Here is a 23,543-nt window from a genome sequence, read left to right as displayed (position 1 = left end):
CCTTTGACGGTGCCGCCTGCCTGGGAGGAGCTGTGGTGCTGAGGCTGCAGGCCTGGGTGCTGGGAGCGACCCAGGGGTGATTCCACCTTCCGTGTCTGTGGCCCCTTGCCTGGGCCTGCACCGTACCCTCTGTCCAGTCCCCCTAGGTCTACCATTCTGGGATTTCTGTGTCTGCTCAGGCCTCCCTCCCCACCCCACCTCAGTCCTCCTCAGCTTTGGAGCCCAGGCCTGATTATTGCAAAACCCCAAGTCCTCCAACTCTCTCTCTCTCACTCCTTCCTTCCTTCACACTTTCCATTCAGCACTGAACACCAGTCTGTCACAGGCATTGTAATGATGCAGGCACCAAGATGCAGGAAGAAGAGATAGAACCTGTGCTCTCTTGGTGCCTGTGATTTGGAAGGGACATGGGCAGAGTGTAGACACGCTGTGGAGGGCAGATGCAAGACAGGAGATATGGAGTACAGAGCATATAAATTAAAGGGAGCGATGGCCTGGGCCTTGTGTGAAGGAGCCATAAACATGTTTTTTGTTTAGATCACAAATGGGGGATGAGAAAAAGACTTGTGAGAGAGCAGGGGATGTTTATCCTCTTAGAAGTCGAACCACCATGTGGGGGAGATTGGTTATTAACCAGCTGAAAACATCCTTGAACAAATTCTGAGAGGAGGTATAAATGTGAACCAAAAACAGGAGGTGGGGCCTTTGGAGACTTGGAATAGTTATGGCTGTTCATCGTTCCACTTCGAGATGCTGCTAGAAAGAACCACTCAAGGGAAGAATTCAGGGCTCTGGCTGAGGTTCCGGGTTCTGGTTGCTCCAGGTTCCAGCAGAAGAAATCCTGCTGATTATGCCAGGAAAATCGTTCCTCGGAACTGATATCCTTCTGGTTTCATTATTGTGTTCTTTAATCTCCTTTTCCTATTGTTTAGGTTAGTCAGGTTATAAGTGAGGTGCTCTTGGTTAACAAGTTCATAATAAAATATATTTGTTAAGAAAATTGAGCCTACACTTGTGGCTTGGGCTTGCCATTTCAGACACTCAGGACGCTAAGGCAGGGTGTTCCAAGTTCAAAGCTTGCCTGGGTACTGTTACTCAACCCTGTATATTAAAAAGATACAAGAGGGGTTGGTACACGCCTATAATCCCAGCATCTGGGAAGCAGAGGCAGGTGGATCTCTGTGAGTTGGAGGCCAGCCTGGTCTACAAAGCGAGTCCAGGGCTATGTAGGGAGACTGTCTCAAAACAAAAAACAAGGAAAATAGCAAGAAGCAGATGGTCTAGTGCCATGGTGCTCACATGATTGGGCTAACAAACAGCAGTGGCGATCCTAGGGGACAGTGATGCAGACCTGGGGTGGAGCTGTGTGGGAAGAGTGCAGGGCTAGAGGGGGGGGCTGGGGTCTTACAAAGGCTCTCCCGTGGCCTCGCAGTGTGGACGGGCAGGACCTAGGCTTCCAAAGGACCCTTCTGGCTGCAGTGTGGAGCAGCTACTGGAGCTAGTGGCCAGAGGGGCCTGGGGTCCACCCCAGCACTGTGATCCTGCCAGGCTGGCCTCGAAAGTGCACCCCAAGCCTCCGTCTCAGTGGGCGCCTCTGTCTCCCAGACTTCCTCTGCATAGAATGCTGTTGTCCCCAAACTCATAAGTAGCCAAGGACGACCTTGAGTTCCTGATCTTCTTGCTGCTGCCGTCTCCTAGGGGTACTGGCTTCAGGTCAGGGCTCCTGAGGCCTCACCAAGGCCACCCAGAGCCAGGACAGTTCTGAGGCTGCTCTCTTCCCCCAACCCATCTCCAGAAATCTTTCTACAACCTGATGACGAGCGACAGGAAGTCGGAGCGCTTCTTCAGGGTGCTGCATGACCGCATGAAGCGTGCCCAGCAGGAGACCAAGTCCACAGTGGCAGTCAACATGAGTGACCTGGGCAGCCAGCCTCGCGAGGACCGTGAGCCGGCAGACCCTACCACCAAAGGTCGAGCTCCAGGCAGACATGGGGTGTGGGATCCTAGGACAAGACGCGCAGGGCACGGGGGTAACCTTAAGCTTACCAAGTCTTGCCCCCACAGGCCGCGTGGCCTCCTTCTCCATGCCCAGCTCCTCCCGCTATTCCTTGGGCCCCAGCTTGCCCCGAGGGCACGAGATGGGTGAGCGTGTGCAGAGCAGTGAGATGGGCACCTCTGTGCTCATCATGCGGCCCATCCTGCGCTTCCTGCAGCTGCTGTGTGAGAACCACAACCGGGACCTGCAGGTGAGTGCCTTGCCCATGCCTGCCTGGCCCCACATCCAGTCAGCCGGCATCCCGGCCTGCCACTGGGCACAGCCACTGGGCCTGCTGCGCCATGCCCACCCTGCCTGTGCTCCACAGAACTTCCTGCGCTGTCAGAACAACAAGACCAACTACAACCTGGTGTGTGAGACCCTGCAGTTCCTGGACATCATGTGTGGAAGCACCACGGGGGGCCTAGGGCTGCTGGGACTCTACATCAACGAGGACAATGTGGGCCTGGTCATCCAGACCCTGGAGACCCTCACGGAATACTGCCAGGGCCCCTGTCACGAGAACCAGGTGAGCAGCCTCAGGGTGGCACTGTGCTCGTGGAGGAGCTGAGGGGGTGGCGGTGGGGCTGCACGGCCGCCAAGCCTCTGACGGGTCTGGCCCTCGCACCTCTCACTGCCTCCTGTCAGACCTGCATCGTCACTCATGAATCCAACGGCATTGATATCATCACGGCGCTGATCCTCAATGACATCAGCCCGCTCTGCAAGTACCGCATGGATCTGGTGCTGCAGCTCAAGGTGGGGCCCCGTGGTGGGCGCTTAGCATGTGTAGCACTGTTGTGCTGTATGTGATGGGACCTCTTTTGCGTGTGCGCATTTGGTGACATGTGCAGGTTGCATTGGCTACACGTGGGAACAGACATCTCACGCTTCTTGGGTTCCCCTGAGGAGGACTTCCTCTGTGCGTGTGTTGCAGGGGTCAGGGGAGGTCTGGGGGGTTAAGCATGTTTGCTCTGGGTGGGTGAGGCTGGCCCATAGGGGTTCACACACTGGGTGCTTCTCAAAATGAGGAGGAGGTTGCAGGGTCATAGTGGGGCCCTCAGGCTTGGCTTGCTTCCTGCCCCTCCACCCAGGACAATGCCTCCAAGCTGCTCCTGGCTCTGATGGAGAGTCGGCATGACAGCGAGAATGCAGAACGAATCCTCATCAGCCTGCGGCCGCAGGAGCTGGTAAGGACTGGCTGGCAGCGGACAAGATGGGATTGAGCGGGTGGTGCAGAGATGGGGTCAGGGCCCCAGGAGTGGGCATAACAGCAAGTGCTCTGTCATTCCTGCCTCCCCCCAGGTGGATGTGATCAAGAAGGCTTACCTGCAAGAGGAGGAGCGGGAGAACTCTGAGGTGAGCCCGCGTGAAGTGGGCCACAACATCTACATCCTGGCGCTGCAGGTACCAAGCCCCACCCGTGGCCCCGCCCCTCTGCGGCCCCGCCCCCCGATGCAGTGCCCATAGCTGCCCTGTCCTGCCTTCTGCAGCTCTCCAGGCACAACAAACAGCTGCAACATCTGCTAAAGCCAGTGAAGCGCATCCAGGAGGAGGAGGCCGAGGGCATCTCGTCCATGGTACGGCAGGGGTGAGGGTTTGAGGTTGGAGTGGGGCTTGAACCTGGGGCCCTGGCTTGGTGGAGTGGATGGACTAGTGTCTGTGGAGGAACAGAGCTCTGCCCTGAGGAAGAGAATGGGCTTCAGTGAGAAGTGAGATGAGCAAGGAGCAGCTAGAGACCCAGAAAGCTGCTGCCATCTGAAGCCAGCCTGGAACCCAGTGAGCATGGTCCTGAGAGCCAGGCTAGAGCTGGGGTGGGGCTTGCATTTGGCCTCAGGCAGGTATAGTAACCCTGGCATAGGTGTGAAAGCAAAGCCTCCTTGGAATTGGAGCAGGTCTGGAATACTCTAGCAGGACCCTGGGCAGGGCTGAGGAGGGGACCCCACTCCTCTGTTCTGGTTGGGCGGGCTGAGGGGTCACCCCTGGGTCAGCACTCGGGATGGCTGCAGGGCTGACCCAGTGCCCTGGCCCCTAGCTCAGCCTCAACAACAAGCAGCTGTCGCAGATGCTCAAGTCCTCGCCGCCTTCCCAGGAGGAGGAGGAAGACCCTCTGGCCTACTACGAGAACCACACCTCGCAGATTGAGGTGAGGCAGAGGGGCTACTGGGTGTGAGCTGGGAGCAGTGAGGGCCTCTGCCCGGCGTGACCTAGTGTCACCTGACCGGTCAGATTGTGCGGCAAGACCGGAGCATGGAGCAGATCGTGTTCCCCGTGCCTGGCATCTGCCAGTTCCTCACGGAGGAGACCAAGCACCGGCTCTTCACCAGCACGGAGCAGGACGAGCAGGGCAGCAAAGTGAGCGACTTCTTCCACCAGTCCTCCTTCCTGCACAACGAGATGGAGTGGCAGCGCCGGCTGCGCAGTGAGGACCAGGGGTACCCCCACCGTCCTGGGGCTCCCCCGGGCAGGCAGAAGGGTCTCGTCAGGACCCTCACACTCCACGGTCTCCTCAGGCATGCCGCTCATCTACTGGTTCTCCCGCCGCATGACGCTGTGGGGCAGCATCTCCTTCAACCTGGCTGTGTTCATCAACATCATCATCGCCTTCTTCTACCCCTACGTGGAGGGTGCGTCCACAGGTGAGGCACACCCCTAGGTTGTCCTATGGCGTCCCTGCATGTTATGGAGGGGCAAGTGTAAGTCAAGGGGCAGACAGCCTTTTTGGCCTCCTGGGAGATGGCCTGTGTGTGTGTGTGCACGCACTTGCACACACGTGCACAGGTGAGTTAGACACTCCAGATGTGTGCAAGTGCTGGCAGGGTGCAGCAGGCACATCAGGTCCTTGACTGGAAAAGGGGGATTCTGGGACTCACACTGGGGCCATGAGGGCTTGAGTAGCCCGCTCATGCCTGCCCACTGCTCCCAGGCGTGCTGGGCTCCCCACTCATCTCGCTGCTCTTCTGGATCCTCATCTGCTTCTCCATCGCGGCGCTGTTCACCAAGCGCTACAGTGTCCGTCCCCTCATTGTGGCTCTCATCCTTCGGTCCATCTACTACCTGGGCATTGGGCCCACGCTCAGCATCCTGGGTGCCCTCAATGTGAGTGCTGCCCTGCTCACCCCATCATCCCTACGCTCGTGGTTCCGGCTCCTTGTGGGCCAGAGGATGGGCTGTTCTGGGCTTCTCCCACAGCAGCTGAGGCAGCCAGGACACAGACAGTGACTAGGCACTTGACATCAGCAGCCTCGAGTGCGGGGTTCACAGGCCAGCGCGCAGGTGAACATCCAAGACTTGCTTTACGATTTCCTAACGAGTGCTGTGAGGCTGGGGGCTTCTCTGAGTTCCAGGAGCTCAGACAGTTCCGTGACCTTCGTGACCTTGTGCTTCCTCGATGAGTGAGACCAGTACCACTCATGCCTCTGGGCTGGGCTTGGCTTGGCTGAGGGTCACAGTGGAAGACGGGGTGCAAACCCCCATTCTCCGCTTTCTCTACCTAGCTGACCAACAAGATCGTGTTTGTGGTGAGTTTTGTGGGCAACCGTGGCACCTTCATCCGTGGCTATAAGGCCATGGTCATGGACATGGAGTTCCTGTACCACGTGGGCTACATCCTGACCAGCGTCCTGGGCCTCTTCGCTCATGAGCTCTTCTACAGCATCCTGGTGAGCCTAGAGTCGTGCTGGGACCGAGGGGGGCGTCCATCTGTCCCCGTCTGGCACAGAGGAGGGATGGATCTTGGACTCAGCCAGACCAGGCGTTTGTCGTCCATGTGTAATACGCATGTTACACAAGCCTTTGCCTCACGACAACTCCATGTCCTCCAAGCACAGAGTGACGGGAGCCGATGTGTGAAATGCTTAGAGCGCGTCCCTGGGGAGCTGCCTAACCATTGCTGCCCTCCCTCAGCTATTGTTTTTAAACATTATCTGTATTACCTGTAGGTCTGGTTAGTGATCAGATCAATATAACAGACACTTGTTATATTTTAAAATAGCCTTAGTTAACCTGGGGCAGGGCAGATAGATATCAGTCCTCTAAATTACCTCCCATAGTGGGGCAGGCAGGGGATCCCTGTCTCAATCCCATGCCATCTGCTTCTAATAACTTTTATCAAGTTACCTCCCATCTATAATCCCAAATACTTGCTGATGTTCTTCTTCTGGGCTGGATTCTCCATCCATGCCAGCCATGTGCTTCTCCAGCTAACCCATGGCAGCCTTCCTCTCCTCCCTTCAGGTCTCCCTCTTCTCTCCTCCTGGCGGGTCTTTTCTTTTTCCTAGAATCTCTCTCTCTCCTAACCCCACCTATCTCCTGCCCAGGTGGGATGGCTTTTTTTTTTTTAATAAGCAAAAGGTGGGTCAGACAGACAGCAAGCAGTAATTAGCATCAAAATACCTCAGACCATCCCCCGACACCTGGAGCACCCTCACCCCTCTCCCTGGTCCTGGGACCCTCCCAGCTGGCTCCTCTCCCCAGCACTGACCCCAGGGCAGAGCCCATGGGCGCCAGGGGCCTGGCTCACCAAGGTGCTGCCCCTGCAGCTCTTTGACCTCATCTACCGAGAGGAGACACTCTTTAATGTCATCAAGAGTGTGACTCGCAACGGCCGCTCCATCCTGCTGACTGCCCTCCTGGCTCTCATCCTTGTCTACCTCTTCTCCATCGTGGGCTTCCTCTTCCTCAAGGATGACTTCATCGTGGAGGTGGACCGGCTGCCTGGGAACCACTCCAGAGGTCTTGGGGACTTCCTCTCTGGGGTGGGTGTGTGGGGTTGATAGTGGGCATGCTTATTCCTCCAGGCTTCCTGCCTTCCTCCTGTTGGGTTTTGGGGAGGTCTAGCCTACACCAACCTGCATCTCTATGCATGATCTAGCTCACTGCAATCAGGATAGGCACAGCTTTGAAAGACTCTGGCTTGAGCTGAACCCCTCGCAGACCCGCCATTCATACAGAACTTGGTGTTTATGGGGACTGCCTGGGTGCCAGACCCTCCTGTCTGTAGTATGAGCCAGCAGGGACAGGGGAGGCCTCCTGGGGACATGAGTCTCAGGACAGACTAGAGAGAAGCTACACTCAGGCAGATGGTTTGACCTCCTTGTGACCTTGCTGCTGTTATCTGCAGCCAGCACCCTGGGGATGCCGCATGGAGGCGCCACATTTGTGGGCACGTGTAGCGGGGACAAGATAGACTGTGTCTCAGAGGTCTCAGTGCCTGAGATCCTAGAAGGTAAAGCTGTGGTATGTGCAGGGGTGGGGCAGGGCGGGGCAGGATGGACAGCCCGGGTGTGAACATACTGACCACCCACAGAGGACGAGCAGACAGACAGCACAGAGCGGGCCTGCGACACTCTCCTTATGTGCATCGTCACCGTCATGAACCACGGACTGCGGAATGGTGGTGGGGTGGGCGACATCCTCCGCAAGCCCTCCAAAGATGTGAGCATCCCTGCCCTGTCCTCCAGCGAGGCCCCCTCCACACAGCTCACCCAGCCCATTTGTGTGAACACTCCCTGCCTCCCTGTTCGGAGCTATCAGCTTCCCACCCCGGCCCACTTGGGCTCACTGTAGATGCTACAAGGGACACCATGGCAACTACCAGTCTTGGCTCTGAGGCCTGGGAAAGTATGAGCCATGGAGCGGCCACTGGCTTCCTCAGCCCAGAGTTGTGTCAGAGCAGAGCCTCAGGACTTGGCTTGGGCAGCCAGCGGCCCTGTGCCCATCAACTCCTAGTTGTTTAGAAGCCATCTCTGGCTGGACAAAGGTTCTGGAATATGTGAGGCGCACACAGCTGCTCTTTCCTTTAACCAGGACTTCCCCCACATGACAAGCTTCTAAGGGCTTCCTCCTGGCTAGCCGTTCCCAGGTGTTGGCTAAGGGGCTTCTTTCTAGCTGACAGTCGGGGTCACTGCCCTCCCCAGGCTCCCACACTTCTCTCTTGGGGCTTGCGCTCCCCACTGAGCTCTGCCCTATGGTGCTCCTCGCTCTGCAGGAGTCCCTCTTCCCCGCCCGGGTGGTGTATGACCTCCTTTTCTTCTTCATCGTCATCATCATCGTGCTGAACCTCATCTTTGGGGTGATCATCGACACCTTCGCCGACCTGCGCAGCGAGAAGCAGAAGAAAGAGGAGATCCTCAAGACCACATGCTTCATCTGTGGTGAGGCCCACGTCCTCGCTAGGCTGTGTCCTGCTGCATGGCGCCCCAGTCCCACCCTTGCTGACCTGGTCTGTCCTGTCACCACTGGGCTCGGGCAGCCGCCAGCTGCTCTGCAGGAGGGCTGCACCTGGGCAGGGTGGTGTCCCCACTGTGCAGCAGTGGGATCTTGACTAGGGTGACGCAGACTGCCCAGGGGGAGCGGTTGGGAGTGGTCTCTGCGGTGGCCCTCGGTGGGCAATGGATGGCTCTGCTGCCGCCCTCTGCCCCAGGTCTGGAGAGGGACAAGTTTGACAACAAGACGGTGTCTTTCGAGGAGCACATCAAGCTGGAGCACAACATGTGGAATTACCTGTACTTTATCGTGCTGGTCCGCGTCAAGAACAAGACGGACTACACGGGCCCCGAGAGCTACGTGGCACAGATGATCAAGGTGAGAGGGTACGCACACGCCCGGCCCTGCCATGCCGGGAGGAGACAGCACATCTGCTGGCCTTGGCCTGAGGGCTGCCAGCTGCAGACGCGTGCTGGCCAGCCAGGGAGCGAGCAGCAGCTGGGGCCAGCCTTCGGCCGTGCAGAGAGCCCTGCGGTTTGAGGGAGCAGACCTGCAGCGGCCCAGGAGGAGCATGTGGTACCGAGGCTCCAGGGTACGGCAGTGCTGAGGATGGAGTGGGGAGACCCCACTGAGAGATGCTGGCCCCTGCAGGACCTCTTTCAGAGGCACAGCAAGGGAGGGAGGATGGCTTCTTTTTTTTTTTTTTCCGAGACAGGGTTTCTCTGTGTAGCCTTGGCCATCCTGGACTCGCTTTGTAGACCAGGCTGGCCTCGAACTCACAGCGATCCGCGTGCCTCTGCCTCCCGAGTGCTGGGATTAACGGCTTCTTAAAGTCAGCATTGTTCCAATCAGAGAACACCTAGAAATGCTTAGAAATACCAGGCTTAGAGGAATTAAACATAATCCTTCCAATTTCCACAGTCATGGCAGCAGTGAAGAGTGTTGGCTCGAGAGGTTTGTCTGTTGGTCTGAGAACTCACAGCTTCCAATGGGGAACCAGAAAACCGCTTGGCTGGTGCCCCTCCTTCCTGCTTCTTCCTCTATCCCAGGAAACTGGCTTTCCTTCTTTGGCATTCGTCAAGATGCTAGCCCTCCCAGGCTACCAGCTGTATAACTCCTCTTCCCTGGGCACAGGGCATGCACGTCTGCAGTGACACGAAGGAGGAAGCACGTCTGGGCCTTGGCCTTCCTGCGCCCTGGCTGAGGCAGGGAGTGAGCAGATGGCAGCCGCCTGCAGCGGTGGAGGAAGCCCATCCCTGGCTTTCTCCTGCCTGCCTGCCTGGGAGCACCCAAGCCAGTTTGGATTTCCCCAGGGCACATGCCTGCTAGGCACTGATACTCACCCCACGCTGTGTTCCAGAACAAGAACCTGGACTGGTTCCCGCGGATGCGCGCCATGTCCCTGGTGAGCAGTGAGGGAGAGGGCGAGCAGAACGAGCTCCGCAGCCTACAGGAGAAGCTCGGCTCCACCATGAAGCTGGTGTCGCACCTCACAGCCCAGCTCAGCGAGCTCAAGGAGCAGGTGTGTCCCGAACCCCAGGGCCCCAAGCCTCTGCACCAGGCCGGGCAGGAGCCGGCAGAGTCACTGGGAATCCCGGTCCAGGTGTGGGGCTTCCCACCTGTGGTCCAGGTGTGGTGGGTCTCATCTGTGGTCCAGGTGTGGGGCTTCCCATCTGTAGTCCTTCCTGCAGCAGCCAGGCAGGGCCCCCGAGGGTGCGCTGTGGTGGGAACCTCCTCACACTGCAGCTCCACAGCCCCTCTCGTACATGCTGCAGTCTTGGGTTTGACATGCTAGCCCAGGACACCCTGGGGGCTGAGGCTGGCCATCTGCCAGTGCTGCAGGGCAGCTGGGCCCTTTGGGGAAGATGCAGACTTGTGCAGTGCTGTGCAGAAGGGAGCTAGGCTACCTGACAAGACTTGTTTAACTCAGATGACAGAGCAGCGGAAACGGAGGCAGCGGCTGGGCTTCGTGGATGTTCAGAACTGCATGAGCCGCTGAACCCTCCCCCCCAGGAGATCCAGTGCCAACAGCACTGCCCGTCCTGCAAGTCAGGTGGCCACCCTGTCACCACCTATGCTGCCAAGCCCCTCCCCAAACCTGGCTCTGGCCAGCAGGAATGCTTCAGAGCACAGGCCTTCCTAATACCTTGAAGAGACTCAGTTTACCTTCGTGCCTTAGAGGATGCTAGGTCCTCTAGACTGCTGTCCCTGGAAGCAGTAACTGACACCCCCTCAGTGGCCCTCACAGGTGGTTACAAGTGGGTTGCCTCATCTCCAAGCACTACACTGTGGCTGTCCCAGCCAGCCTGCCTGCCTTCCCTCCTGCCTCAGGAAGGTGGCAGCCTGCTGTTCTTAGCTACTTAGGGCTTTGATATTCCCACCCTGCTGTGCCTGCACAGCTCCCAGTGCCTGCGCCTGCTGGGACCTTGTGCTGTCCCCAGCAGCCTGATACTCAGGTGGACGGCTTTGTGCCCAGGACTTGCATATCCCCAGGCTTTGTAGGCAAGAGTCACAAGCCCAGGGACAAGGACTGAGCCCTGTGAACATGGCATTTGACAGCTCGCTTCTTCTTTTTGGTTTAATGTTTTACATGTTCTGGGAACTAAATGTGTTAATTGCCTTAAATAAATTAATAAGACTCCAAGCTGACCAATGGGGCTGTGCTTCTGCTTCTTGCACAAAGGCCACCACCCTGCTAGCCTGGCCTACCCTCAGGCTCAGGGTGCTAAGGCCACCTACTGTACCCTATTGGGCTCTGGTTACGTGACAGGCTACACTGGGATCCAGCCCCTGGCCTTCGACCCTTGGGCCACCTGCAGGACATCCAAGTAGGATGTGAGCACTGAACACAGGTGAGAGTCCAAGCAGTTATGGTAAGGTGGCCTGTGTGTCTTGTAGCTCTCACAGCGCCACACCTAGCTACGGCTTGGCTACAGCTTTGCTGTCCCTCAAGTCACCTGGGTTAAGGGACTGGAGCTGTCTTCTGAGTCAGAGGGCCAAGTAGGATGCTTCACGCCTTGGCCTCCCCTCCCTGTCACTGTTTGCTACAGGATGCCCACTGACCTGGGCGTTTCCCCAGCTGCTCCAACAGGACAGGGAGGCTGAGAACCCTCACTAGGGTTGCAGACCTCAGGCTGGGAGGGACCTACATTCCCTCTGCTCAGGACGCTCTGGCCTTATGTTATACAATATCCCTGCTCGAGCTAATACACCCCGAGCAGCCAGGGGCACTCCGGTGGGCAGATGAGCAACATCCAAACCAAGATGGAGGGAGAGGTGGGCAGTTTTATTGATGAGCATCAGAAGATCAGGTACGTGGGCGGGACAAGACCCGAGCCCAAGCTTTATGCTTCTCCTCTGGCCTTGTGGGTGCAAACTTCTCCTGTAGTTTCTTCCACATGCTCTTATTCATCTCTTGAAACTCTTCCAAAGTGTCTGCACAGGGAGAGAGAACAGGCTGATGTCTTCTTGCCCTGGACCATGAGGATGGCTCATAGGGTTGTTCCCAGAAGTGCATGCTGATTTTCATGTGCACCAGGCACTGGGTTTGTACTGTGCAAAGCAGCTCTCATGGGTTCTAGGAAACACTGGTGGTGGTGACGGCGTGTGTGCACAAGGGTTAGGTGACTGCCTTCTCAGCACTGCGGACGTGCACTTCCTGCATGGAAACCGCCCTGACTTTCTTTCCAACCTGACTGTGCCCTCCTAAGCACCACCAAGGCATGCTTCCCACCCACACAGACTCTGTGTGTGTGTGTGTGTGTGTGTGTGTGTGTGTGTGTGTGTGTGCGCGCGCGCGTGTATTTCATTTTGGTTTTTGAGAAAGGGTTTCTCTGTGTAGCCTTGGCTGGCCTGGAACTCAGAGATCCACATGTCTCTGTCTCCTGAGTGCTAAGACTACAGGCGTGTACCACAGCGCCCTGCTTTTTGTTTGTACACAACTTTCTTAAGCTGGCCCACCCTAGTGTCTGGTCAGCTGCAGGCAGCAGGTAGGAGGAAACAAGGCCCTGGCTCTGAAAGCCATCAAATGAGGGGCTGTCAGGCTCCGCAGGGTGGGTTCCTGCAGGCTGGAGGGAGGGGGATGCTCCCTCCCCAGCAAATCCCTGAACCCTTTCTATCTTAAATTTAACTGTAAAAACCAGAACAAGACCACAAATGTCCAAGCTGGGTTTTTGGCAGTTAGGGTAATGTGCCTTGCTCTGGACAGAAAGATCACACCTTCACTATGGTGTATGTGTAAATGCAGGAGTTCAGAGAGCCAAACACATGAGAGAGGTGGTGGTGGTGGGGCACACCTTTAATCCCAGCACTCAGGAGGCAGACAAAGGTATAGATCTCTGTGAGTTCGAGACCATCCTGTCTACACAGTGAGTTCTAGGACAGCCAAAGCTAAACAGAGAAACCCTGACTCGCCCCACCCTGACCCCTGCACACAGGCAATAATATAAGCAGCTCTTCCTGAGCTGAGAGTCTGGGCTGGGTGGTTTTCTTTGGGGTGGTCCTGTGTCAGCATTCTGGCTTCTAGTGACCAAGGCCAGCACACCTCACCAACTGTGGCAGCCACAAATGTCTGCAGACACAGCCACATGTTCATGGGGCACAGAGCATCTGGCAGAGAGCCAGTAGTCTGGGACCTCACTTTATAGTCTCTAGACATTAAACTCACGCACTACCACAGCGCCATCTAGCCGTCAGGCTCAATCTTAACCCAAGCACTGGCCTGAACTACTGTTTACGAGCAATGGCTCCACACTAGCCTGGAGCACTCACTATTTGACAGCCACCAGCACAGCCTCCCACCCAGGCACTGTCACAAAGTGACACTGAGGTGACTGCCCTCCTATAGACTCTCAGGCCCCATAGGCCAGGGCGGCCACACAACAGGCCTGGCTGCTCTACATGGAGTGCAGGTCCTTGTTTGGGTGTCACTGGCTCCATACAATTGCAACAAAAACGCAAGGTCTGCTGTGCACACTGTCAGAATTTCCTGGTCTAATTAGTCCAGGGACTTCCTGAGGTCTGATGGAAGGGGACCCATGCATGCTAAGTTCACTCTCAGATCCCTCACAAAGACACTCCATAACTACTGGTGATGCCACCATCAGGGGTGTAGGAGACAACACCACAGAGGGAAGCCTGGCCACAGGTAAACACTTGCTCTCCCGAGAGTCGGCATAGACACAGCAGATGACACTACCAGGTTCCCATCTGCTCAGAAGGGAAAGAATTCTAGAAGGTCGAATTGCCACTGCCAAGAGGAAGGAGAAATTTCTAGAGTACTAGACAGCCAGCGTTTCGGGGCCATGCCCTCCTAGAAAAGGTTAGCCTATTTTTATACACACAATATCCTTGGCAATAAAAATAGCATTTTTCCAGTACCTGCCACTCTGACCCTGTCCCCACCCCGGCCAGCCCCTTTCAGTGACAATAGAAATGGGGGAGTAAGGAGGGGCTGGCTGGCAGGGGCTTCCTTCCTACCAGCTGAGTTCTAGTCATGACTCCCAAGCAGACCTCGACAGCCTCATATCAAACCTGCAGACCATACCTCCTGGGACAGATGGCTCCCAGGCGGGTATCCATGCCCCTACTCATTTACTGAATGGCTTTTTGTTGTAATTAAAAGCCTCACTATTTACAAAGCCCCCTTAGGACCATAAAAATAAAGTATTTTTCCTTCCATCCTGATCCAGTGACTTCCATTTGGCTAATGTGTAGTCCCTTGTTCCCAGCCAGCAGCCTTTAGTTAAAAGTACTAAATAATGCCTTTGACCTTTCCCGTATTCTGTGGTTCAAGCATAAGAGCCTGCAGCTTCAGAATCTCCCCTGGCTACTCAAAGCTCCCATCACACAAAGCTGTCTTCTTAGGCAATCCTTAGCCTCTTAGGCTGAGCGAACCAACCAGCCAGGGCAGTCACGCCTCCATACCTGTGGACAGGATCAGCTTGTACTCTTCCACGGACAGGCCACTAAAACTGGTGTCTCTGGGTCGAGGGTACTGGCATGGGGCAGGAGAAAAGGACACATTAGTTCTGTAGAACAGTAGCCTTGTTCTGGCTGCAGTGAGCGCCACCTGGAGGCCAGGACTGTGGAGAATTTAGGCAGGCCCAGGCCTTCTAAACAGCTCCCAGGCGGTGCCCACGGTACTGCTCAGGGCACACTCAGGAGCTGGCGTTTGGAAGGAGCCCCTTCTGCACACAGGCTCTTTCGTTTGTCCGTGTCTATCTGTGGAGCTACTGAACATATTTTTTTCGAATCTGGGAAAACCCCACTGGCATGAAATTTGACAGCAATCATGTCAAAGCTGAGAAGGAGCAAAGTCAGATGTGACAGGACTGTCCTAGTACTCCATCTTTATCAGCTTGTGACAGCAGCTCCATCTCTGAGTGGGAAATATGAACAGGAGCATGGCTTTTACTCAGAGGACTTTCAAAGGCCTCTGCCAGGCACCATTACTGGCTTAGCTGAAAGTACTGGCTACGTTTGAAAGTCACACACACGGCTCTTTACAAACAGTGTATAATCAGCTCTCACCCGGTCAGATTGCTCCTCCCATCAGGCCGGGGCACAAAAGCCTGCGCCCACTCACCTTGTGTTTGTAGTAGTTTGAATGCAGTCGTGCTAAGCTTTCGTACATCTGATCACAGGCCTCAGGTTCTGCAATCTGAAAGACAGCATGCCCCCGGGAAGTGAGCGGAGGAGGCCACCCCACGCTGCACCTAGACCCTGAGGGAGGGCTGCGCGTAATAATGCGTTCACAGAGGAGGGCACTGGTGTCCCAGGCCTGTGGGAGGCAAACCTCCCTGCAGCTCCCACTAGGAGAAGTCACCTTTGTGGATGAAAAGCCCCACTCCACCCGCCCCCAACTGCAAGATCCCTGAGCCCTCAACAAATAAACAAAAGTGTCAGCTCTTTGCACCTTGGAAACCACTATGCCAGCTGTGGGTTGCAAAGAACATGCTGGGAGCAGTGTGGGCCCCAAGGACCCAGATAGAAGCTCAAGTGATGGCAGGGGGAAAAAGGCCCTCTGGGTGGGTGGAAGGGACCCTGTAAATGAGGGGAGGACACAGTGCTGCCATGGAGGCTGCAGAGCACCTGGGTCTGCCTCAGGCCCAGGGGGCATGAGAAAGCCTGCAAGGAGAGAAAGACAGCTTTGTGAAATGAGATGAGTGTGAAGTGGATTAAATATTCTTTTATGAAAGGCCAACCATAACAACAGCAAATGAACAAACCAAGCCTCCAGCACTTTCATCTCTAAAGGAGAAAGCCAGCCAGGGTGCAGGGCACTCCTGCGGAGCCAGCACTTGGGCAGGGCAGTGTGAAGGCAGCCTGGGCTGCACGGAGAGCTCCAGCAGACCCTGGCCTGTACAGGAGACACTGGAGAACACTGGAGGCCATGTTGGAAAACATGGTAATGTGAGCAGGACCCAGACTGACTCCAGTGTGTGCAGGCAGGCAGGAGACCCAGAGCGCACAGACAGACTGGAGGGAAGCTAGGAGGAGACACCATGTGCCCACCGCAGAGGGAAGGCAGGCCCCTGCTGGGCATTCAGGGAGGCCAGGTTTCCTGCCTTCCAGACTGTGTATCTGTAGCCCTCCCTTTCGCCTGCCCTTGCCGAGGGTCTATGCACCTCATTACACTTCTCTGCTAAGAATGCTGAAGCTCCCAGAACAAAACTCCCTTTTGTAGTTTTCCCAGAATACAGATGACAGCTTTTCCCCTGACTTAAACTCTTTAAGAGTACGCATATAAACAAGTCAGGGGTCAGGTGTTCTTTCCTTTCAGCGAGGCTGCCTCGCTGCCTGTGTGTCACCTGAGGGCCCAGCTCTCAGAAGACCCAGCTCAGACCTGCTTTCCTTTCTGTACCCCTTGCTCAAGGTCAGCAGGGGCTGCCCACGAAGCAACCAAAGGAGAGGGGGGCTGTGGGCTGAGAATGGGGTGAACTCAGTAACAAAGACATTAGTTATAGGGGAAAAAACAGAGGGAGCAATGTGGGCTGGCATCTCCATGGCATCTCCCTGACTGGGCAGCAGCCATGCTCCCCGAGGACGGAGCTTTTGGCACACTGCTGCAGCTGCTTCCTTGGGGTGGGGAAATGGCAGCAGCCTCTAGGTAGTCCTGGCTGTCCTGAAACTCACTCTGCAGACCAAGCTAGCACTGAAGTCAGAGCTGCTCTGGCCCTGCCTCCTGGATGCCAGGACTAAATGTGTGCTATCACGCCTGCCGGCTCACAAGAGCCACTCAGAACACAGAAGAAAACAGCACACAAACCCAAGTTCTGGGCCCCGGGCATAGACATCATGGCTCAGAGGCACATGCTCATAACTGCAATGCAGGCACATGGAACACGTGGACCCTTGGGCTTGCTGGCTGGCCTGCTGGCCTGCCTCACCTACAGGGCAGACACCAGAAGCTGTCCTCTGAACTTTGCATGTGTGCATACACACAGCTCCACAAATGCAGCAGCACACTCACAGACAGCAGTCACACAACATCTAAATACCAGCAGAAAGGTAATTTCTTTTGCTGTGTGCTGCACAGCCTGCACAAGGCATCTGCCTGCATGGTCTTGGTGTAAGCAGGGGCCTCGCAGGGAGCAAGGGCCTCTGTGGCTGCTGGGACAGTGGGGTCAGCTGCCCAGGTGGCACTGTTCACCAGCTACAAGATATTGGGCAAATCACTGACCTTCTACCCATTTGCTTAAAAAAACTGTCAAGTTTGCATTGCACTTTTGATCTGATTATTTATAAAGTCTTTCCACCCCATAATTTGAGCATGTGCTTTCTAAGATCCAAGATGTTTTCTCATATGACCATTCAGGACCCAATGCTGATATAATGCCATTATCTAACAGTCCGTGCCCAGTTGGCATAAGGTTAGTGTGTAATTCAAATGCTGATTTCTGTACAGCCCCGCCCCCCCATATCTGGTTGGAAGCCTTGTTCTGAGAATCTCCTGTCTCAATGGTGTATAAACTCTGCTCCCCAATTGTCCCTTTGTACGCCAATAAAGCAGCTTACAGCCAATCACTGAGCAGGGAAGAGAAATAAGGCTGGATTTCCTGCAGCCAGGGGAGGTGGAGTTAGAAGAGGAAGCCTGCATTCAGCCTCAGGCAGAGCTGCAGGAAGATGAAGAAGATTCAGCTCAAAGAAAGAACTAAAAAGCAAGAAACTTGGGGATTGTAGCAAAGATGGAGTCAGGGTAACACAGAGGGTTAGGAACAGACTTAAACTACTCAAGATTGTGTTGTGAAGCTTATTTTTAAACAAATATAAAAGTCTCAATTATTTGTATGATAGCTGGGTTAAGAAAGAAACTAAGAGAAACACAAACACTGTTTTATAAAAATAACATCAGTAGTGCCCACATTCCAGTTCTGGCCACTGTCTGGGGAAACCCTCACAAGGCAGAGGACCACGCACTGTGGCGCACTGCCCTTTGCTGTGACCGCCTTTCATCCTGGGCCTCAGCCCGTCTCTATCTTTCATATATGGACACTCTGTAGGTTCACCAGTGAACTGACTTTAAAAGAAGAGATTAATAGCCTCTACCTCCGAGGGTGGTAAGATTTTGAAGGAGGTGACATGGCTGCTCCTGAACTTCAGGGATTATCAGTGCAGTGCTGGGCCTACCTCACAATACACATAGGGCAGACAGCCTGCTCAGATCAGTACAAAGTGCACCAGGCTGTGTAGTGTGCTGTGGCCCACGCAGGGGCGTCAGGGAAAACTGAAGAAACGTTCTAGCAGAGACCAGGAACACAGGCAGGAAGGACCATGAAGTGGGTCTGAGTGACCAACCATGTGTTGGGAGGTGACTAGGGATGGGAGCAGAACAGTGAGAACCACGAGGCCTTCCAGGCCAAACTGGACCTGCCCTTGACACCTCTGGCAGCCACTAAGCAGCATTCCATGGCCAAGCATGGGGGCTCTGCCAAAGGCTGTCCTCACGGATGCTCACCTTTCGTCACCCTAGTGCCCAGCAGGGACAGCGTACACTGCAGCCAGACCTGAGCCCTGGCAGTTCCCCTGCAGAGGCTGCCCTGCCTCTTCCTGTACCCCAACAACCAGAGTCTCATCCTGCTCCCCACTCTATCACCTCTGATGGTGGCAGCACAGACAGCATAAGCACAGAGGACACAGCCAGCCACCCTTATAACTGTACAAGACCTGGGTGCAAAACTGAGTTGACCCCAGGAACGTCAGCTTCCTCAATGCTCTTTGTCCCTCAGTGCTCAAGGAGTTTTGTGGCTAGGGATGGTGGCACAGGTCTATAATCTCAGAACTCAGAAGGTGGGAGAGTGGTGAGTTCAAGGCCTGCCTGGGGGGGGTGGTCTAGAAAGTTAACACAATGCAAAGTCACCTGTCATCTGGTTTCTTACTAGGTCAGGTGTTTACAGAGGCTGTAAAGCTGCCCAGAGGTGATGGGATTTGCAAATATGCCAATAGCTAAGTCTTATTTCCTAAGGAGAAAGAGTGCAAGCAACACGGCCCATTCCAAGATCCGTGTTGCATCTGACTCTACTCAGCAATTAAAAAGCTGCCAATGGGATCCCTATCTTGCCCCCAAGGCCTTGTCCTGTACATATCTACAGCTGACACTCCATTCACAGACTAGCACAGACGCTCAGGACCTGGGACACCCAGCCTCTCATGAGATAGCCTATGGGTTTTAGGAGAGACTCCTACACACAAAGCTTTAAATTACCTGGATTCTGCATTTGCACCTAACGAGATTATGGACATTACAGGATGTGGACGTTATGAAAAATTCAATGCTGTTCCCAAAATGCGAATGGAGTGGAGGCTCCGAGACAAGCGCCCTTTACAGCTCCATCTCGTCCCTCCTGCATTTCCCTGCGCAGCCGTCAGTAAATTTCTCTTTACCATATTAAACTTTTACACATACAAATCTACATCAGTGCCGCAGGCACTGATTTCGATTTTCAAAATTGAATTTTGGGTGGTGACAGCAATTCGTACAGCAGCCCTATTCCAGTCACACGAGGGGAACACAGGCACACTGGGGAGGGTGCTGCAGACTGCTCTGCTAATTAAGGTGGGCCTGGATCTGCTCCAGGAGGCTCTAGGAGGAGTTTTAATGACTCCATAAAGAACTTGTGGTATGAACCATGCTTTCTTGGAGCACACTCCCGTCAGTGCAACTGGACATCCATTTCTTAAGCACCTACTATGGAGAGTGGACTGCTGGGGGTGGGGCAGACTGTGAGGGACATGAAGGGGAAGCCAGCAGCAGTCAAGCTGAGGGGAAAGAGACCTGTGCATTGAAAACCAACCATGCCTCGAGCTGTGTGGAACTGAGTGGCAGTCAGGGAATGGCAGCACTGCAGAGCTGAATAGGGCAGGTGTGGGAGGAAGGATGGAGTGTCACAGGGTAAAGAGCAGACAGTCCCTAATGCTAAGCCCGAGTAACAGGGGACAGATGGGGGGGGGGGGTGGGAGTGGTGGGAGGCTGCGGGATAAGCCATTTCAGGAGGAAGAGCTTCGACGGCTGTGTTCAAGCTTTTGGTGTGTGGAGGACAGTGGCTCAAAGATTAAGAAAAGAAAGACTTAAGCTCTAAAGGCAAAGCAAGGGCCTTCGAGTGCAGGCTGCTGGGCCTGGGATCCTGCTGGGTGGTGACAGGCAAGGCTGGGAAGCCAGGCTGGACCAGGCACGAGGGCTGGCAGGCACCTCAAGCTCAGAGCTGAGGAAGGGGTGACTGTTGAAAGCAACCATTCATCCCTTTGAGATGAACAGCACACTTTTACACACACACACACACACACACACACACACACACTGGTGCACACCAACAGTTTCCTGCCCCACTCTGATCTGTCGACCCACAATGATGCCCACTGTCTGTCCTGGAGACCCCCCTCCTCACAGCCCATTTCTGTAGAGCCTTCAAGATACAAAGAGCACACGCAGTCCTTAATCCACGTCTCCAAAGCCTGAGTCAGTGGCTGATACACCTGAACCACTGAGATGCTAAGGCTCAGGCCTCGCCTGGAGGACTACACGCCTTGGGTGCATTCCTCTGAGGATAGGCCAGCCCTGAAACTTACTAAAAACCCAGCAAATCTTGACATCTTTCTCCTTTGCCCATCATCTAACCCACCGTAAGAAAGACGTAACTGCTGCAGGCCCCACCTGGCCAGCAGCACCCCACACCCTTCTCAGAGTGGCCTGAGCCAGTTAGGCTGGCCTGGCAGAGCTCTCAGAAAGCCGCAGGCACCTGAACTCATCAGAGGGCCTGCTCTCTGCCTGCAATTAAGTCAGCGAGACAGCTGTTTGCCCCTCCTCCACGCTGGGATTCTTTGTGCAGTTCTCCGTGCTGCAGGGAATGAGAACTCTAAGAAAACTGCTCAGCGGAGACAGAGCCTCGGACTTCTGAAGGGACCAGCAGGAGAGGGGGTAGAGCTGTTTCCTGTGTTCTGCCCCCCCCCGGTGGGCTTAGGGTAAGGGCAAGTTTTGGTGGCTTGTGGAGGTGGAAGGCTCCGTGCTCAGGTGTGTGGTCTGAATCCTTAGTTGGCCTTTCTGCCCTGGTGCCCCACAAGGACCACCTTTCTTCTTGCTGCACTGGGGAGGCAGTGATTAGGGCCCGAGGGGTTTAATTATTTGCCCCAACTGCTGTGACCCAAAAGGGGATCGGTGAATGGGAGGGTGGAAGAGAGGACTGGAGGCTCACAGAGGAAACTCACCAGGAGGTCTCTCAAGGGGATGGACAACAGAGGACATGATGACATCTGGGCCAGAACACCTGTGCACAATGGCTGGGCTTTTATGTGTCTCTTACTGTCAAGGGACCTGAGTCAAGGTTTTTACTTTTCTGATTTGATTTCATGTCTGTAAAAACCAGGACTTTACTTGGTGGCACACAGAGTAACATCCAATGAGACGTGCCAAATGCTCAATGTGCCTCTTATGGTCCTTGTTAGCTATAGGAAGCCAAGAGGCCAGGGGGACACTGGGCTCAGCAAGCCTGTTCAACACAGCAGCCTCCACCCCCAGTTCTACTTTCTGGACAAGCAGCAGAAAGGTGGGGAACACAGTGATCAGCCACCCCCGGGGTCTCATCCTGCCTTCTGCTGTCGGTTTAATGAAGCGTCTCTCAGAACCACCTTTCTTTCCCAAGGTCTTTTATAAGTGATCTGGGGGTGGCAGTGGGAGTGACTCACTGCTGCTCCCCATCCCAGCTCCCTCCAAAAATTATCACCAAGATTTACTAAGCCCAGGCAGGCTCAATTTCAAGTGACATCAGGATGAGCTATGACAGAGGTCCTGAGTAATGTACCCGTTGCCACCAGGACGCCCTAGTTCACTCTGCCCAGAACACATCCATCAGCTGTGACGGAACCACTGGTGATGCCGACTTGCATCTGCAGCTATGACTCAAGACTGTGTGGGCTTCAGCTGACAAAGGGCAACAACTCCTGAAGAGAAAGCTCTCCCCTCCTTGCCGGCTGTCAGTCTCTCTTCCTCAGGCTTCTGGCTGCTTCACTCTAGGCTACTTGGGGCTGTGGTTGTGTCTGTGTCAGCAGTGCCTGGGCCTCGAGATCTGTATGATATAGGTCAGTGAGGACCACTAAACAGAATGTGGGGATCTGCTGTATAGAGTGATCCCCCCTTCCCCTGCCACCCTGAAGTCCCAGGCCAGACCTGCTATCCATGTTACAAACAACAATCTAGTCATGAGGCAGCCACTGCTGCGCGCACTCGCAGGGTGGGCTGTGTAGCGGGGCTAGAATGGGCTGCACTGCCTCCATGTTGCAGCTCTGGCAGGCTGTGGTGGGGTTGCACAGGTCACCTGTTCCGCCAGCAGGTGTCTCACTCAGCAGCCCTGACCTCTTGCCTAAGCCCCATGCTCAAAGAACTAACCTCCTGCCTGACATTTCATTTCCCCTTGCAAGTCCGTCTGCTCGGCACCTTAAATTTAAAGCGTGTGACATCACACGTGCGAGGTTCTGCCCACACCCCACCTGCTCCTGTCTAGCCTTTCCTATGTGACACCCAGCTGCTCAAACCAAAAAAGGAAAGGGGGAAAATCTAGGCGCTGTCCTTGGCTCCTCTCCTTTCCCACGACTGTTTCCAGTTACTTCCGTCTCCTGCGCTGCCCCCTTTATTTTCCACCACCAGCACCCCTCTCTTCCAGGGCTACCGCAGCGGGCTTCTCCGTAGCCTCCTTGTTTCTCCTGCCCTCTGTAATCCACTTGCCACAGAACCAGAGTAACCTCTTAAAATTAGGGCACATCAGCCCCCCGATTAAACGTGGCTTCTCACTGGCCTAATGGTAAGTAAGATCTGGCCCCCAGTGAGAGTCTTTAAGACTGAATGGGGCGGGCTGGGGCAGTTACAAGGAACCCGGGTAAGATTCACAGTACCCTCGTAGTGGCTCACAACCACTTGTAACCTCAGTTCCAGGGGATCCAACGCCCTCTTCTGGCCCCCGTGGGCACTGCGCTAACACGGCGGGCAAGCATACATGTAGGCAAAACACGCAAACACACTTTTTTTAAAAAATCAAAAATAAAAAACTGTGTGGTGCCAGGCTCCTGACTTCCTTCAGCTTCCAATCTTAGCTGTGCACACGTTCGCAACGCTTCACTCAGGCTTGATTTCTGTTCCTGAGTGACAATTCCAAGCCACAAAGGGCTAGCCCTCATCTCACTCACGGCTGTCTCCCGGGCGTTCGTGGCACACGGCCGCGCTCGGTAAGGGAACCCACGGCAGAGTGGGGGGCGGGGAGAAGGCCTACTCCTCACACGAGGGACCTGAGTGTGGAAGACCCAAACCTGTCGCCCAAGTGTCACGGGGGGGGGGGGGGCGGAAAACGGAAACGCCTGGCTGGAGCCCGGGGGATTAAGTTCGGCTCACAAACACATTAACAACGTAAAGGGAAGAAACAGCCCCGCCTTACAGCCTGACTCCTAAGTGGCATCTGGGCCTCAGGGGCGCCCCAGTGGCCTCTGCACCGTGCAGACGAGGAAGAGCACAGAAGGCGTCGCACTCCGCAGCTAACTGGAATGCGGGTACCTCGCACACGTGCAGCCTGTCAGCGAGGCCGCGCATGCGCACACCGCCCCCGCCCTTGCCGGCCCTCGCTCCGACGTCCCCGACCTCTGCCCCTCCGGTCACCTGGGTGTTCTCTCCCTCCCGAAAGGCCTGTGCTACCCGCTGCCGCAGGTAAGCGCCCAAGTCCCGGCCCCGTTTGGTCTCGTCCACTGGCCATTCCTCACAGAGCTTAAGGAAACGACGGTAGCGGAGAGCGGCCATCTTGGGCCCCGCTTGCCCCGCCCCCGG

At 55.3% G+C, this 23,543-nt stretch overlaps 2 protein-coding genes across 2 annotated transcripts in view; one reads left to right on the top strand and one right to left on the bottom strand.

Annotated features, from left to right (window-relative positions):
* The window catches only part of Itpr3 (inositol 1,4,5-trisphosphate receptor type 3), a 66,176-nt gene extending 55,290 nt beyond the window's left edge, over positions 1 to 10,886 (top strand). Inside the window, exons 40-58 of the mRNA XM_051153501.1 lie at positions 1,796 to 1,970; positions 2,065 to 2,246; positions 2,364 to 2,564; positions 2,684 to 2,794; positions 3,130 to 3,225; positions 3,341 to 3,442; positions 3,529 to 3,615; positions 4,071 to 4,181; positions 4,265 to 4,457; positions 4,549 to 4,674; positions 4,962 to 5,134; positions 5,533 to 5,697; positions 6,577 to 6,769; positions 7,158 to 7,262; positions 7,344 to 7,471; positions 8,025 to 8,190; positions 8,460 to 8,620; positions 9,603 to 9,764; positions 10,173 to 10,886. Of these exons, the coding sequence (XP_051009458.1) occupies positions 1,796 to 1,970; positions 2,065 to 2,246; positions 2,364 to 2,564; positions 2,684 to 2,794; positions 3,130 to 3,225; positions 3,341 to 3,442; positions 3,529 to 3,615; positions 4,071 to 4,181; positions 4,265 to 4,457; positions 4,549 to 4,674; positions 4,962 to 5,134; positions 5,533 to 5,697; positions 6,577 to 6,769; positions 7,158 to 7,262; positions 7,344 to 7,471; positions 8,025 to 8,190; positions 8,460 to 8,620; positions 9,603 to 9,764; positions 10,173 to 10,241 (2,706 nt within the window). The 3' untranslated portion in view covers positions 10,242 to 10,886. The remainder of the gene's footprint in view (positions 1 to 1,795; positions 1,971 to 2,064; positions 2,247 to 2,363; positions 2,565 to 2,683; positions 2,795 to 3,129; positions 3,226 to 3,340; positions 3,443 to 3,528; positions 3,616 to 4,070; positions 4,182 to 4,264; positions 4,458 to 4,548; positions 4,675 to 4,961; positions 5,135 to 5,532; positions 5,698 to 6,576; positions 6,770 to 7,157; positions 7,263 to 7,343; positions 7,472 to 8,024; positions 8,191 to 8,459; positions 8,621 to 9,602; positions 9,765 to 10,172) is intronic.
* Positions 10,887 to 11,507: 621 nt separating this feature from the next.
* Positions 11,508 to 23,543, bottom strand: LOC127195875 (ubiquinol-cytochrome-c reductase complex assembly factor 2). The gene is made up of 4 exons (XM_051153500.1): positions 23,379 to 23,543; positions 14,829 to 14,903; positions 14,168 to 14,237; positions 11,508 to 11,677 (listed from the first exon to the last, which is right to left on the bottom strand). Exons 1-4 carry the CDS (start codon positions 23,514 to 23,516, stop codon positions 11,550 to 11,552), a joined length of 411 nt encoding a protein of 136 aa, XP_051009457.1. The 5' UTR covers positions 23,517 to 23,543; the 3' UTR covers positions 11,508 to 11,549.

The sequence above is a fragment of the Acomys russatus genome, chromosome 11, assembly GCF_903995435.1.
Source record: "Acomys russatus chromosome 11, mAcoRus1.1, whole genome shotgun sequence".
Taxonomy (NCBI): domain Eukaryota; kingdom Metazoa; phylum Chordata; class Mammalia; order Rodentia; family Muridae; genus Acomys; species Acomys russatus.
The sequence above is the reverse complement of the archived record's forward strand: the minus strand, read 5'-3'. Positions and strand labels throughout refer to the sequence as shown.

Bases quoted from the DNA above. Each gene is read 5' to 3' on its own strand.
- LOC127195875 (XM_051153500.1), bottom strand. From the start codon at position 23,516: ATGGCCGCTCTCCGCTACCGTCGTTTCCTTAAGCTCTGTGAGGAATGG. The intron at 14,238-14,828 runs GTGAGTGGGCGC...GCCCCATGCCAG, and splicing joins CAAACTACTACAAACACAAG to TACCCTCGACCCAGAGACAC. The intron at 11,678-14,167 runs GTATGGAGGCGT...CTCCCTGTGCAG, and splicing joins CAAGCTGATCCTGTCCACAG to ACACTTTGGAAGAGTTTCAA.